The 17781-nt window shown below is 38.7% G+C and overlaps 1 protein-coding gene across 3 annotated transcripts in view; it reads right to left on the minus strand.

Annotated features, from left to right (window-relative positions):
* Positions 1-1177: 1177 nt before the first annotated feature.
* galnt13 (UDP-N-acetyl-alpha-D-galactosamine:polypeptide N-acetylgalactosaminyltransferase 13) overlaps positions 1178-17781 on the minus strand; it is a 293601-nt gene continuing 276997 nt past the window's right edge. For 2 of the 3 annotated variants that reach the window (XM_051931008.1, XM_051931009.1), the window contains one exon: positions 10751-10857. Coding sequence is in view for 1 of the 3 variants with exons in the window: in XM_028806459.2 (XP_028662292.1) it covers positions 10714-10857 (144 nt within the window). In the remaining 2 variants the exon portion in view is untranslated. Of the gene's footprint in view, positions 10858-17781 lie in introns of all 3 variants that reach the window. The other variant, XM_028806459.2, reaches the window with a different exon arrangement.

The raw sequence follows: 17781 nt of genomic DNA on the forward strand, positions 1-17781 counted from the left end.
GTGACTTGTTCCATGTGACTATGACTCCATGTATGAAGAAAAACTTATATGTGAAATTTATTCATAGAAACTTTCTAGTTGTGTTCCTATTGAAAAAAGATGCACTGTACTAATTCCCTTCACTTTGTGTTACCCCTTAATCTACACTTATTAGATCTGAAAAATACAAGTTCGTCAGCCTTTCCTCACAGCTCATGCCCGTCAGTCCCAGAATCAGCCTTGTCGCTCCCGTCTAGACTTCCTCTTGCGTCGTTACGTCCTTTTTGTAATATAGAGATCAAAACTGCACAGTACTCCAGATGAGGTCTCACTAGTGTGTTGTATAACTTACGCATTACCTCTCTTGACGTGCCCTCCTCACATGAAGCTATTCAGCCAAGTATTCCATTAACCTTCTTCATCCTTTTGTGTAGCACAGAGCCTACTAGGACTCCTACGTGTCGAGAACTGGGAAACCTGTCTTGTCTGTTTACATTTTTTTGAGCTCTGAATAATTATGTTAGTTTACAAGAGTTTCATATTTTGAAACCTTCATTTTCAAATTTTTAACTTTACATATAACTATAAATGTATTTCTGTGTTTGAAAAAGTTATTAACCTTTTTCATTTTACTGACTAGTGATGCTTCAATTGATTGGTTGATTTTCACCCCAAATGACTCAGATCAGTGATTGGTAAATTAGCCGATATCAAAAATGTTTTTTTTCTTAGATTTAATTTAGTTGTAGTACTTCTTTACACAACGTATTACTGTACTTGAGGAACTGCATGTGTCATTTTGCTGATGGAACTTCCTGTAAACTGAGAGCAGACAGTTAAAATTTTAGAGAAAGTAAAGTCAGGAATGTTGGCTTTTACATTAAATAACAATTGTAGTCTAAACCCTTTGGACACTGAGATTTTGTTTTTTTAATGTATTTGATTTGAATTTTAGTCCTACACAATGTGTCCCAGAACTCAAAGTGATTAACACCCAGAGGACCTCCGTTTGATGGATGCCCTGTCTGCTGACTGTTTGGAGTTTTCTTGATCTTTTTGTTTGTCACCTTGCTGTTCAATGATTCCAAAGTGTCAAACAACAGGGTGGTAGATTTGCAACAAAGAGATTAAAAAAAGTAACATTTTTTATGCTTTGTGTGGAACATGTGTGCTGAAATACACAGTAAAAATTCTAGAATTAAACTTGTAAACTTTAATTCTACAAAAAGATACAAATATACAAATATTCAGTTTTACAGCAGGCAGAACTAACATCACTTATTGACTGGTACGACAATCAGCTTTGATTCTTTGTACAAATTAATTTGTCAGTTAATATAACATGCACAGATAATAGCAGCAAATGGGTCACATAAAAGACCCAAAATATTATGTTGTTTTTTTCACTTGAAGGTTTTTAGATACAAAAAATATAGACAAAATGCATATGTGTAAATGTAATATATATATAATACTATTGTCTGATACCTTCTGATTTATACTTGTAGAAGTGCATTATCACAATTCTCTCTGTTCTTAAAAAGTTTATTCATGAAGGTACTTAAAAATGTTTTAACAACCCAGATATTTAGAAAGCAATATACTATGTACATTTTTTGCAAGAGTAAAGTCGCTAGTGATATATAAATCAGTTTCAGTGTTCTGTAGGGCTAGTACTTTCTGGATGATGTGAGTTTATAGAAAAATACTTTACGTATATACAATGCTTCTCTGTATTCTGACTAAAAGGATTTATTTACAACAGAATTACTTTTGCGCAATTAATAAAACGTTCTAATAAATGGGTTCTGGCAAAGCCAGGACTGACTCTGACTGGCGAACACAGTCACATAGCTGGACTAGTGTTTGTTCTGCAGCTCTTGTCACTGTTAAGGACAGGCAAATGATAAATTAGCTACCATCGTACGATTTACAGTGAATCACCATACAAAATAACCATTTCTTATTTTCAGAACCTGAGCCGTTTTTATATTGTATAGCTTCATCAATTTACACTCATGTAGAAACAAGAGGACGTTCAGATTATGATGTCTCAGACAAAGCAGTTACATCAACATTTGACAAACATAAGCCCACATCAAATTGTAGAACATCAAACTGGATGGTAAAGCAGGCAAAAAACAAAAAAACAAAACAAAAAAAAAATCACATTCAAAAAATATTTCTACAGTTATATAGTTGTATTCTGTTAAAAATATCGATGAAACCTAATTGCACAAAAATCATGATAAAAAGTCACTAAAAATGTAGTTGTAACAGAAACATGTTAATAGCAAATGTTAACATAAACACAGTAAGAAAGTCTGTTGAGTGCACACCGCTGTACTGATGTAGATTTAGTACACATCCTATGTGTGATATGTTTTCACAAACAGTCACCAACACACAGCCTGATTGTTGTAATTGGGGCAGCAGATGTGTGTTTCTTTACATATTTTCATATAATATTTTTCTGCTGGTTGTCCATGAGATGGTGGAATGACAGTGCCTGTCCCACACAATCGATGCTACCCACTGGGTTATTGTAGTCTACCATAGTGTAAGACTTCCACATTTCCCCGGACATGAACATTGCAAGCAGTACTTAGGAGGCTAAGATCTACAGTATCTTGTTCTTTCTCCTGATCGCAATATTTTACTTTTTTGCCACTCTAAAGCTTCAATCGACCAAATTGACTGTATGGTCGTACAGTGCCTTATGCATCTACGCCTTCAACACAATCCAACCTCTGCTCCTTAGGGACAACCTGACAGAGATGGGAGTAGATTCATACCTGGTGGCATGGATTGTGGACTATCTTAAAGACAGACTTCAGTATGTGCGTCTTGGGAACTGCACGTCTGACATTGTGGTCAGCAACACAGGAGCGCCACAGGAGACTGTACTTTCTCTGGTCCTGTTCAGCCTATATACATCTGACTTCCAATACAACTCGGAGTCCTGCCACGTGCAAAAGTTCGCTGACGACACTGCTATCGTGGGCTGCATCAGGAGTGGGCAGGAGGAGGAGTATAGGGACCTAATCAAGGACTTTGTTAAATGGTGAGACTCAAACCACCTACACCTGAACACCAGCAAAACCAAAGAGCTGGTGGTGGATTTTAGGAGGCCCAGACCCCTCATGGACCCCGTGATCATCAGAGGTGACTGTGTGCAGATGGTGCAGACCTATAAATACCTGGGAGTGCAGCTGGATGATAAATTGGACTGGACTGCCAATACTGATGCTCTGTGTAAGAAAGGACAGAGCCGACTATACTTCCTTAGAAGGCTGGTGTCCTTCAACATCTGCAATAAGATGCTACAGATGTTCTATCAGACGGTTGTGGCGAGCGCCCTCTTCTACGTGGTGGTGTGCTGGGGAGGCAGCATTAAGAAGAAAGACGCCTCATGCCTGGACAAACTGGTGAGGAATGCAGGCTCTATTGTAGGCTTGGAGCTGGACAGTTTGACATCTGTGGCAGAGCGACGGGCGCTCAGCAGGCTCCTATCAATTATGGAGAATCCACTGCATCCACTAAATAGTGTCATCTCCAGACAGAGGAGCAGCTTCAGCGACAGACTGCTGTCACTGTCCTGCTCCACTGACAGACTGAGGAGATCATTCCTCCCCCAAACTATGCGACTCTTCAATTCCACCCGGGGGGGTAAACATTAACATTATATAAAGTTATTGTCTGTTATACCTGCATTATTATCAATCTTTAATTTAATATTGTTTTTTGTATCAGTAAGGTGCTGCTGGAGTAAGTGAATTTCCCCTTGGGATTAATAAAGTATCTATCTATCTATCTATCTATCTATCTATCTATCTATCTATCTATCTATCTGTCTGTCTGTCTGTCTGTCTGTCTGTCTGTCTGTCTGTCTGTCTGTCTGTCTGTCTGTCTGTCTGTCTGTCTGTCAGTTTTACTATCGGTGTCAGCCCATTCACATTGTCACAACTATCGCTTGGTTCAACTACTCATTCAGTTTCAGTTTGTTGTTTTAATTGTTTTAATATTTTTTTTGTTTACCCACCATTGTGTATTTTAGTTGAAGGCTCCGCTCCACTTATGAATATTGATGAGTTACTATAGAGTGGGAAAATGTATAGAAATATTAATGATTTTTTTGAAGCATGATGTTATTTTATCCACTAGATGGCAGCAAAGTACTGTCCAGAGTATTGACTGGTCTTAACACTGTACACGCAAACAATACAGCTTGACCTAAAAGATACTCGGGGTTAACCGTTTTTACATAGAATTCCAAGCCTGAGAAACACTCTAGGTTAACAACAAGGAAGTCAATCAATATAGTCATCATTTACACTATTGAATATTTAAATTATCTTCATTGTCTTTATCTCTTAATTAAATATATTGATAAATAGTATAACAAGTTCATTCTAGATGTTTCGATCTGGTTAGGTGTAACCCTAGGTTTTATTAGGATGTCAAGGGGTTGGGGCCGAAGAGGCAGACAGCCCTGAGTCCCGTCAGGCGAGACCGGTTGAACAGAGAATTGTGTGCTCACTGAGAAGGCACATGCCTTTATTTTTATGCTTTGTAGTTTGACCATGTGTAAATAGCAAGAGGATTTGGAAATGGGCCATGAAGATATTTACTTTTCTTCTTGCAATGCTGTTTGAAGCATGCTGTAACGTAAAGTTGATACAACCCCTGAATTCAAAAAGTTGATACAACCCCTGAATTCACATACCACATTTTAAGAACTTTCAATCAAAAAGACATGTAGCTGAAGGAAAATATAAAATATGTTAGTCAGCCTTCACAGATTTAACAAACGTACAGTACAACTCTTTATCATCCTGCACATAAATGACAGGATGGGACAGTCTGTAACATTCATTTCCAAACACTACAGCATTTTTTAGTTTTTTAATTCTATTGTAGGGGTGCAAGCATCTGAAAACAGGCTGTAAAACTAATTAAAATTCTCAACCTCACCAATCCTCGGCTAATATATGACCAAGATGGGAAGCACGGTGGAACTGGCAAGAAAATAATTGTCAGAAAATTGGATCAGGTTTTGCCTGGGCCAGAAGCAACTGTGTATTATGGCGTGTAACCCGAGCGTGCGAGTCCGTATAATGATTATTTATTGAACAATAATTAATTAGAGAGCTGGGGTTAATGAAGCAGTTGCATAACAGAAGTAGTCACGGTAGGGTAGAGATCCTGGATGTTTAATTGGGCCAGTAATGCTCACCCTATGACAAGTACATAATATGCTTTAACCTTGGAATAGATATGGATTAGTGATTTGTTTAATGAACCTGACCGCTGATCAGGATTAAAGATGCGTGGAACTCAGCTCTAGAGTGTCACTAAGACACAATTATATATAGATCCATTTTTTTAATAGCCATTAAATATCTGTTCTCTAAAACTGACTGCTGGGATAGTCCTAAAGGGGTAGAGTGGTAAGTTCCAACTAAACTCTTATTTAGAGGCCAGCTCTTGCTGTTAATGGAACACAAGGTCTAAAGCAGGAAGCTCATTGTTCGAGATGCAAACTTGAAATTCTAACCAGGGGCTGCATCATTACCCCAAACTGTTCTTAAAATCTTTTGCTTGGTTTTGTAATCCAGATTGCCAATTTTCAAAAGGAGCCTTCAATGTGATGAAAATCTCAAAGATTGCTTATGTTATTCAACACATGTCAATGTCAACACCATTCCAAAAGGATATTTTCTGTAAGTAGATGTTAAAAAAGGCCAAGATTACCTTATCTCCCTCCTCTAGCAATCCTCTAGCATAAACAATGGAGTGGAGACAAATCAGTCTTTTTTTTATCGTTCTTCAAAATAGGAACAAAGAAGCAGGCTGCTATTAATTGACCCTTGCTGTTCTCTCCTGTAATTTTTGTGCTGATGCCTGGTTGGTGCAAGACTGAACAATCTGGGAAACAAAATCCTTTCAACACTTCATGAAACAATTAAAAATTGTAGATTTATTTGTGTGTATTGCATTTTTCTCTAATTGCGTTGAATGTAATACTTTCTGCTTGTGCTGCATTTCATTCTGTGTTACACTTTACCTGTACCATATTATTAATTTATGTATAGTCTCCCGTGTATGTAAGTGGACATAAACTTTATAAGAATAACACTGGTCAACAAAAAAGTATATATATATATTTTTTTTCCGACAACTTGTCTGTGCTTAATCCAAATATGTTTTTTTTTTAGAATTTTTCTGTCATGGAAGGTTTTAGAGAGGCGTGTAACCTAAATTTGAGAATATGATATAATTACATGTATATTAAAATGAAAATGCATCATCTATTACTTTGCCGTTTTTGATTTCCGTTGTACTTTGCCTCAGAAACATCTCTTTTAGGAGTTCAGCAGTAATCAGCAGGCATACTGGGCCTCCACTTGCTTTGTTAATGCTTCTGCATTTTGGGAATTGTTCTGATGAAATCGTTCATCGCTGACTGCACAAAAGTTTTCTGGTAAAAAGTTGAGGTAAGAGTCCAAGAAATCAACCTTCAGTGACATACTGCACCCCATTGTTTAGTATGACTTGGGAAGGTCACTCACTACTTCAGGATGGTGTTCAGACTCACGATTTCCCAATAAATTTTGTGCAGACACAAGTTTCCTCAACTTCATTCAACTCTTCTTCAAACCTCTTGACACTTTTCTGATATGAGAACCTACAAAAATGCCTTAAATTCAACTTGGCATCGCTGATTTGGGGAAATTTATTTCTCAAGAATGTGAGTACGGTTTGTGTTTTATCCATTGCTTTAACAAAGCTTTTCATAAGTCCAACATTGATAGGCAGAGGAGAAAGGTCCACTTTCTTAGGGTCAACAAGTGGGCCACATTTTTCTTTCCTGGAACAAGTAAAGCATGTCTTTCTGAATAGAGGTTCTCTTCTAGTCCCTACTGTCCCACTCACACAAAAAAACAAGAACAAGAGTTGGTGTAATCAAGCTGCAAGCTAAGCAAAAGTGCAATCACCTTTGGATTTCCACAGATATTCCACTTAAATATTTTTGAATACTGAATGTTTCCTAAAAGTTCCTTCATGCTTTCATACTACTCTTTCACATTAGTAGCGTGTACTAAAGACACAAAAGGGAATTCATTTCCGTTATGGGAAAGGACAACTTCCAAACTGACTTTTGAGGAATCGATGAACAAGTGTAACTCATCCATGTTGTGTTCATGGCCAACAATTTACATTAATGAACTAAGAATTTTTTTTAATGTAATAGCGATTAACATTTAAAAAATATGTACTTATTTATTAATATTATTATTCTGTGATGATACTAAATGATGAAAATAGGATGGTGCTCTCATATTTGGATTCAGCATTACAGTGGAACCTCGGTTTGCGAGTAACTTGGTTTACAAGTGTTTTGAAAGACGAGCTAAAATTTTTAATAAATTTTGACTTGATAAACGAGCAAGGTCTTGCAATACGAGTAGTATGTATAAGCATCATGTGATTACAACTGAGCTGATGGTTCTTCTCTCTCTCTCTTGCTGCGGGATTGTAGGCAATCGTCTCCTATTCTCCGTCTGAGTCGGCGTGTCTCACTCATATAGTCAACATCCGTACGAGCGTATACTGTTTACTACAGCATTGTGACTGTGTGCGTGTGTGTGTGTGCGTGCATGTGCGCTGTGACGTGTGAGTCCCCGTCTTGCACCCCAAAACAAAACCAAAACCAAGCTGATTCTCAGTACTTTAGCAACACCAGCTTTATTCGGCTTGAAACAGCAACAGTGCGATTATTTATTGTAGCGGGATCTGCCACCCTCCTATACACAGACACAGCAGTCAGGCAGGGTCATGGCCAAGTAGTACTGCGTCCTGCGCATTTATAATATCCCTTGTTCCTTGTATCACCCATCGACGGCAGGCGCTTATAGCATGTCCGCGATCTTTTCAGATTTGCTTTTACGGCTACAGTGCTGGGAGACTGCGATTGCTATGGGACGCTCTTCCGCGTGTCGTCCCATTGGGTGGAATCCCACAAGAGTTTAGAAACTCTCTCACACCATCCATGATTCTTTTCAAAGGTAAAGTGCAGGTTAATTTGTTTTATGCATTTTTACTTTATATTTTGTATTAATCATTTTTACATGAATAGTTTTGGGTTGTGGAACGAATCATCTGAGTTTCCACTATTTCTTATGGGGAAATTCACTTTGGTATACAAGTGCTTTGGACTACGAGCACGTTTCATGACTTACAAACCTGAGCGCACATTAAGATCTCAAGATGCCGGTCTGCTTATGATTCCAAGGATTAATAAAATAACAATGGGAGGTCGAGCTTTTAGTTACAGGGCCCCTAAACTGTGGAATGGTCTGCCTGCTACTATAAGAGATGCCCCTTCGGTCTCAGCTTTTAAATCCCGGCTGAAGACTCACTACTTCAGTTTAGCATATCCTGACTAGAGCTGCTGATTAACTGTACAGACTGCATCTCTGTTGTTAGTCATTAGCACTTAAACATAAGTAACATGACAGTTATGATTGTATACTAACCCTCACTTATTCTGTTTTTCTTCTCGGTACTCAAATGTGGCACTTGGTGCCACGGCCCACCTGCCAAGTTGTTTTGACTGCCTAAGGAAAAGTCATCCCAGATGGAGGATCGCAGGAATCGTGGGAAAGAGGGGTCCTTTCATCGGATTGGCTGGCCCAGCACTGTTTCAGCCGTGGAATGGCCAAATGGGGGAGGCAGCATGAAGGATGAGGTCTCCAGGACTCTACACAAATCCAAATCTTATTATGGGATATATCATCTACTGTTAAATTCTGCTATGTAATTCTAAAATTTATATTTTTTATTTTTTAGTATATTGAGGAATTGTTCTGTTCTTTGAACTGCATGGTATTGTATTGACCCCCTTCTTTTGACACCCACTGCACGCCCAACCTACCTGGAAATGGGTCTCTCTTTGAACTGCCTTTCCCAAGGTTTCTTCCATTTTTCCCTACAAGGTTTTTTTGGGAGTTTTTCCTTGTCTTCTTAGAGAGTCCTGGCTGGGGGGCTGTCAAGAGACAGGGCCTGTTAAAGCCCATTGCGGCACTTCCTGTGTGATTTTGGGCTATACAAAAATAAACTGTATTGTATTGTATTGTTTCCGGAACGAATTATGCTTGCAAACTGAGGTTCCACTGTATATTTAAAGTATGCGTAGACTACCCATCACAATGCTTGGGACAACACTGTTGCTGACCAGTGTAATTCAATTACTTACAGCACAACCCAGAAGTAAAAAATGTTAAATCATTTGGTTTGGTAATTCTGGATAAAGTCTGCATTGAATATTATGCAATGATACTTTGTTACTTGCTACATTTCAAAATGTAAACAGCAAAAAATATGAATAAAGTTTGTAAATCATGATAAAAAACTTCTAACACTACTGTAGCTTTGGGAAGGAGCAGGCTGTTTATTAGATATCTAAGATCAATGTTGAGGTTGGATTCCTGTGAAGTGAAGGAGCTACCTTAAGCTTTATATAAGCAAAAAAATGAAAATAATTTGTGGTTAGTGACAATGGCTCTGGTACCAGTCGTAATGAGCCCAAATGTCAAAAAGATCGTGCTTTAGTTACGTCTCATCAGACATTGTTACCAGTCTGGATTTCAGTTTTGTGAGGATAATCAACAAATTTTACCAAAATACATTAACTTCCCTGAATCTTCCAACTTTTATCCTTCACTTCTTTCCAAATAATTACCAAAACAATTAATCTGTAACACATTGTTACACATACAAATGTGGCAAGGTACCTTTTTTATAGCTATCGGCTACCCCCTTCATTAGTTAATTTCCTGTTAGATAAGGAAAAAGGAAACTATCAACCAAAAAGGGAATTAAATGTACAGAACCAAGAGGCTTCTGTGCACTAAAAAAACACACGTGTCTGAATTATATGCCTAAATTAGACTCATACTACATTAAAAAGTACAAAGTCTGACACTGAGGGCTGAGACAAAATGTCTAATTGAATGAAAAGTTCAATTAACAAGGAGGGTTGGTTGCAGATGAAAATGACCTGCAGCCAACCTGTGACTAGACTTTACAAGAGCAACACAGTACAATACGGATCACATGGAAACAAAATAGTTAATGTGAAAAATGCAACCCCCCCTTTTTTGTTTTACACAAATAGGGCTTACATTAAAATGCTATAAATCAAAACAATTATGCCCTCAATAAAAATACAATAAGCAAGATACTTTGTTTGCATGAGTGTATTTGTAACTCTATTACAAAATACACATTATTGACTAATTAAACCTTTCAAAAAAACTCAAAATTTAAAGTGAATTTAAGACAACTTACATCGTTCTCTCCACACTGGCCTACAGTAAGCCACTGACACTCTTCTTGTATATTGTTAATCTTTTAAGGCAAGACAGTGTGTGATCTCTCCCAAGTTGTAATGAATATCATTACCTAATCTGTCAGACCAATCCAGTAAGCTCTTGTCTATTAAACAGTATTTAGAATTCACTGTTTCATCCTCGTAATAAACCGTTTCTCCTTTTGATTTATCACAAATGCACAAAGCACTGCTACAGTTGATTTGAGCTACCAGTGTTTATATCCTTTTCAGGCAATTTTCGGTTTTCAAGAAGGACAGTATATATAGTAAGTGTTCAGCTCAAAAGCACTGTGGAGATGAAGTGGAGGGATTTCATTCGCTACAGTCACTGAAGAACTTCAAGAGCTCAACGTCATATTTCGGAGCAGCCACTGCTGTGATCGACTGCTGCTGCTGCAGTCTCTCAGGGTGGGGACCATTTTGTCTTCTTCAGAAGGGGCATCTAGACATTGGTTGCTATTGACATGACGAAGTGTCAGCATCTATTGGAAATAAGAAAAGGGCAAATAAATATAAAATATTTTCAATAGCAAAAACATCAAACAGTTTTACCACACTAAAGAGGCAATTAGACTAGCAAGCAATAAATGGGACAGATCAATTAAATCAGGTAACAGCTAATGACTTTATCTGTGACAGTTACAACAGATGTCTGCAGCTAACCGTTATTCATCATTTTAAGCACAGAGTGCTTCCCCACCACCTCCTCATGTCTCTCAAAGTAAACAGAATCTGCAAATGCTGTCTTTGCCTCACAAAGAGAAACATTAGGGTTAGAGCTTAACACGTATAATTGGTAAAACAGGATGGTAGAACAAATTCCTTGGATTTCATGGCTTGATTTTTGTCCTGACATGTAGCGTGAATTGTGGGACTTTACATATATAGGTGTGTGCCTTTCTAAACGATCTCCAGTCAACTCAGTCAAGTTCTTCACACATCTCAAGGACAAATAAACCAAACAGGATGCACCTGATCACAATTTGGAGTGCCACAGCAAAGGGTCTGAATCCTTATATGCATGAGGGATTTCAGTTTTTGAGTTTTAATAAATTTGCAGGCTGCGGTGGGCTGGCGCCCTGCCCGGGAGGATTTGTTCCCTGCCTTGCGCCCTATGTTGACTGAGATTGGCTCCAGCAGACCCCCGTGACCCTGTAGTTAGGATATAGTGGGTTGGATAATGGATGGATGGATAAATTTGCAGGTCTATTTGAAAACATTTTCACATTGCCATTACAGGTTATTGAGTGTAGATTGTTGGGGGAAAATGGTAATTTATCAATTTAAAATTAAATCTACAACACCATAAAGTGTGCAGCAAATGAAGAACTTTAAATACTTTCTGAATCCACTATAAATAATATAAACCATGAAGACATTTCACGTGCTTAACACATTGCAATAATTTCAAGTGCCTTTTCTGTTGCGATAAATGAACACTTAACTAGTGCAATGACTGGAATGAAAAAGAATCTAATTGTAAAAAGTTAACACCTTTAAAGTACATCCTTTTCTTCTCACATCTGTAAAAATAAAGATGATTACAACATACAGTAAATAACGAAAAGAGTTGTAACACAGATGCCTGACAGAATAATCTAATTAAATAATGAAAACTGCTGCAAAATAAAGTAACATTGATGCCTGTAAACAAGTGAAGGGCACAGTCTATTATTTCTTGTCACATCAAGAATTATTAAAAAAAGAAAAATAATAAAATATTTATATATGTAGGTTAGGTTTAGGTTTATTTGTCATATATAAGTTAACACAGGGTCAACATACAATGAAATGTGTATGACGAGAAAAACAAGTCACTCAGCCTAGATCCAATAAAGCTAAATAATAATTAAAAAAATTACAAGTTAAAAATAGATAAACCATATAAAATGTGTATGTTTTAAAATAAGTTATAGAGCAATATGAGATGAATGAGCAGCAAGTACAAATGACAGTTATTGCACAGATAATGTTTTATAAGTACAGATGCATATTCCATAAAGTGCAGATGCATGTTCCAGTCAGTATTCAGAGTGTGTGCAGGTACAGTTTGTGTGTGAGTAGTGCAATGTAGATGTAATGTAAGTGTATGTAAGTGTTCAGGTGTTGCTGTTGAGGAGTCAAATGGCCTGGTGGTAAAAACTGTTCTTAAGTCTTATAGTCCGAGCAGCCAGACTCCTGTATCGTCTGCTAGACGGTAACAAGGAGAACAGCTGGTGTGATGGATGGCTGTGGTCCTTTATGAAGCTGCATGTCTTACGCAAGCACCGATGGAGGTACTGTAAATGTCTTCAATGGCAGGGAGACTCTTGCCCGTGATGTGCTCTCCTGCCTTCACCACTCTCTGTAGTGATTTTCGGCTGCTGGCAGAGCAGCTCCGATACCAGACGGTAATGCAGCTCGTCAGCAGACTCTCGACCACACTCCTGTAAAAGTTTGAGGTTATGTTGGCATTCATGCCAAACTTCCTCAGCCTCCTCAGGAAGTAGAGCCGCTGGCGAGCTTTCTTAACCACAGTGTCTATGTGAAGGGTCCACGAGAGATCCTCGGTGATGTTTACTCCGAGGAACTTGAAGCTGTTAACCCTTTCAACTTCTATGTCGCTGATGGAGATGGCCTGGTGTTCTCTGCCTTGCTGTTTCTGATAGTCCACGATCATCTCCTTGGTTTTGCTGATGTTAAGAGTCAAGCTGTTATCCAGGCACCAATTACTCAATGCCAGCACCTCCTCTCTGTAGGCCGTCTCATCGTTGTCAGTGATATGGCCTATGATGGTTGTGTCGTCTGCAAACTTAATGATGGTGTTTGTGCCGTGTTTCGCAACACAGTCGTGGGTGAACAACGAATACAAGAGGGGGCAAAGCACACAGCCCTGCGGCGCTTCTGTATTTAAAATGAGTGTTTGCCGACTCTCACCACCTGGGGCCTGTTTGTGAGGAAAGTGAAAATCCATCTGCAGATGGTGGTCCCCAACCCAAGGTCGTCAAGCTTCAAGACAAGTTTTGAGGGGATGATGGTGTTGAATGCTGAGCTGTAATCTATGAACAGCATTCTTACATATGTATTTCCTCTTTCCAGGTGGGTGAGGGCAGTGTTTATTGTTAGCGCAATGGCATCCTCTGTAGATCTGTTTGCTCTGTAAGCAAATTGGAGAAGAGGGAGGAGCAGATGTAACCTTTGACCATTTGCTCAAAGCACTTCATAATGACCGATGTCAGTGCAACCAGGCGATAGTCATTCAGACAGGAGACCACCGGTTTCTTTGGGACAGGAATGATGGTGGATGCCTTGAAGGAAGGAAGTGGGGACCACTGACTGCCTCAGGGAGAGATTGAAGATGTTGGTGAATATATATATATATATATATATATATATATATATATATATATATATATGTATATGGAAGAGAAGGTCTGTGATACGGTTTGCATATTTGCAGTTGGAGATCCACGAAGGGAGAAAAAACGAATCACGTATCATAAAATAGTTTTATTCCTGAGCTTTCAACCCATATCAGGGGTCACCGTTATCTGGACTCCTAGCTGAACTGGTAATGCAACGATTTGAAAACATAGCTTTATCCCAGATTACACCCAAAATTTGGATACGCTATGTAGACGACACATTCGTCATATTAAGAAAGAACCAGCTGAATGAGTTCTACAATCATATTAACACAATATTCCCTGCAATCCAGTTCACAATGGAAAAAGAAATCAATCGACACATCAACTTCCTGGACATTTACATCAAAAGAAATAGTGACGCCACCCTGACCACAAGTGTTTACTGCAAACAATGCTACGCAGACAAGATTCTACACTTCGCCAGCAACCACCCGGTATCTCATAAACAGAGCTGTGTGAAAACCCTATTTAAACGAGTCCACACGCATTGTAATACCAAGGAAACAAAAATTAATGAGAGACGCTATCTCTTCCAACTTTTCACCTCGAACGGATACTCAAAAACATTCATTAATCGGAGTCTACACAGCAGACGCCAAAGGAATCAGCATACAATCGACTTAAATCAGAACCCCCACCCCACCTGGCATTCACTCCCGTATCACCATAATGTGTCAGAAGGCACGGCACGCACCCTGACCAAGTGGGGCATCAGAATAGCACATAAACCCACGAACAATCTGCGCATGGTCCTGTTTAATGCTAAAAACAAGAAATCGACAGCCGAAACACGAAACGCAGTTTATAGTATTCCATGCAATTCTTGCTCAGCGGTATACATAGGACAAACATCAAAAAGAATTTCAACACGTGTACAGGAACATCACAACGCCGTCAGAAGAAAGGACGCACTATCTTTGATATATGCACATACTAAATCGACAGGACACACATTCAACTGGGACAACGTAAAAGTAAAATTTAAGGCCAGTACAAAAAGTGCCAGAGAGTTGGCCGAGTCTTGGCTATCAGATGAAAACGCCATCAACAGACACTTGGACATAAATCCAGCATATGCCAACTTAAGAAGGACATGTACACAATAATTAAACTATACAACCCCCCCCCCCCCCCTTGATCATACTGACTTAGTCAGCTCCACCCACCCAAACCCCCCCCCCCCCCCCCCCCCACTGAATGTGTTGCTATATATTGCCTTTGATTCTTGTAAGTCTAAGCATTATCCTCTGATGAAGACCCCTGATAGGGGTTGAAAGCTCAGGAATAAAACTATTTTATGATACGTGATTCGTTTTTTCTTCCTTCGTGGATCTCCAACTGCAAATATATGTATATATGTATATATATATATATATATATATATATATATATATATATATATATATATATATATATATATATATATGTATATTGGAACGGATCCAAATATTCAGTCAGGGAAATTCATTTCAGTCCACTGATAGCTTTTTACACTTTATTGAGTTATTGTACAGTAAATGGCAGGCTATGCTTCACAAAATGTATTGTGTTAATAAGAATTACTTATGAATGCCTTGTAGTCACTTGATTTTTTTTCTTTCTGACACACTGATATGAGGAAATCAGCCAAAATGATATACTGTTTGACTTGTCATGATATCTAGTTATGCAATATGTTCAGCTTTTAGAAGTCAACCCCAGTTTTTGGCCCTCTAATCCCGAAACAAACCCTCATTTTAATGCCATTTTTGGACCATACTTTGTGCAGGAAATTACATCCTTATGACAAAGAGTAAACCAATAGGTGTCTTCAGCAAAAATGATCAGAAGGACTTCTGGGCAAGCCACATCAACTGACCCCAGGGGTTCACCTGCTAATGAGATGTGAGGGGTCAAATTAACTTCTTTTCACAAAACATTGAAAAAATGGGAATGGTTAATATAGGCATATGGAGTGTCGTATTATGATATTTCAAGGTTACTGATCATGTATATGATAATATTTTTGATATCAGATTCTTTACCTTTGATCCTAACCCACTAAAGGCCACTCCCAGAATGTTAAAAATTACAAATTTTAAACTTAAGCATGTGGAGCATCCTTTTAGTCTATTTCAAGGGCAGTAATTACGAATATGATGTAATTTTTGATCCTATACTAGAGATTTAGTCCTCTATGGACCTCTATCTGAGGTTGAAAAATTACAAATTTCAATCATTATCAAGAATATTTAGACTTTAAATATTGTCACACACATGCGAATAGGAGGCAGCTAAAGGGCTTGAGTAATTGTAATGTTACATCAGACCAGGGGGTGGTGGAGTGTGCAGACTGTCTCTCTCAGTTTCTTACAGACCATACCCGGGAAATCCCACCAGATACCGGTGCATCCGATGATGTCACTTCCAGCACTTCTGATGATGTCACTTCCGGTTCCAAAGATGCCATTTCCGGTTCTGGCATAAATGACAACATTTCCTCCTCTAGCCTTTAAAACCGCCATCTTACCTCCACATATTCAGTTCTGTTTTGGACCAAGTCTTGTGAACAACTTCCTTCATTTCAACCTTTTTGCAGCCAGGATAAAATATACAGGTGGCTGTCCCAAACCTTTGTATTTGTCTGGAGTTGTTTTGTGACAACATCATGAAGTAAATCATCACATTTCTAATGGACACCCTGAATTAGTGTGGCTTGTGCTAATTCAGACTTTTATTGCATATGTGCCCTGGCAATATTGATGTACAGTTAGGTCCATAAATATTTGGACAGAGACAACTTTTTTCTAATTTTGGTTCTGTACATTACCACAATGAATTTTGAATTAAAAAACACAGATGCAGTTGAAGTGCAGACTTTCAGCTTTAATTCAGTGGGTGAGCAAAACGATTGCATAAAAATGTGAGGCAACTAAAGCATTTTTTAACACAATCCCTTCATTTCAGGGGCTCAAAAGTAATTGGACAATTGACTCAAAGGCTATTTCATGGGCAGGTGTGGGCAAGTCCGTTGTTATGTCATAAACAATTAAGCAGATAAAAGGCCTGGAGTTGATCTGAGGTGTGGTGCTTGCATGTGGAAGATTTTGCTGTGAACAGACAACATGCAGTCAAAGGAGCTCTCCATGCAGGTGAAAGAAGCCATCCTTAAGCTGCGAAAACAGAAAAAACCCATCCGAGAAATTGCTACAATATTACGAGTGGCAAAATCTACAGTTTGGTACATCCTGAGAAAGAAAGCAAGCACTGGTGAACTCAGCAACACAAAAAGACCTGGACATCCACGGAAGACAACAGTGGTGGATGATCGCAGAATCATTTCCATGGTGAAGGGAAACCCCTTCACAACAGCCAACCAAGTGAACAACACTCTCCAGAGGGTAGGCGTATCGATATCCAAGTCTACCATAAAGAGAAGACTGCATGAAAGTAAATACAGAGGGTGCACTGCAAGGTGCAAGCCACTCATAAGCCTCAAGAATAGAAAGGCTAGATTGGACTTTGCTAAAGAACATCTAAAAAAGCCAGCACAGTTCTGGAAAAATATTCTTTGGACAGATGAAACCAAGATCAACCTCTACCAGAATGATGGCAAGAAAAAAGTATGGAGAAGGTGTGGAACAGCTCATTATCCAAAGCATACCACATCATCTGTAAAACACGGTGGAGGCAGTGTGATGGCTTGGGCACGCATGGCTGCCAGTGGCACTGGGACACTAGTGTTTATTGATGATGTGACACAGGACAGAAGCAGCCGAATGAATTCTGAGGTGTTCAGAGACATACTGTCTGCTCAAATCCAGCTAAATGCAGTCAAATTGATTGGGCGGCGTTTCATGATACAGATGAAACATATAGCCAAAGCAACCCAGGAGTTTATTAAAGCAAAGAAGTGGAAAATTCTTGAATGGCCAAGTCACCTGATCTTAACCCAACTGAGCATGCATTTCACTTGTTGAAGACTAAACTTCAGACAGAAAGGCCCACAAACAAACAGCA

This window comes from Erpetoichthys calabaricus, chromosome 8 (genome assembly GCF_900747795.2).
Source record: "Erpetoichthys calabaricus chromosome 8, fErpCal1.3, whole genome shotgun sequence".
Classification (NCBI taxonomy): domain Eukaryota; kingdom Metazoa; phylum Chordata; class Cladistia; order Polypteriformes; family Polypteridae; genus Erpetoichthys; species Erpetoichthys calabaricus.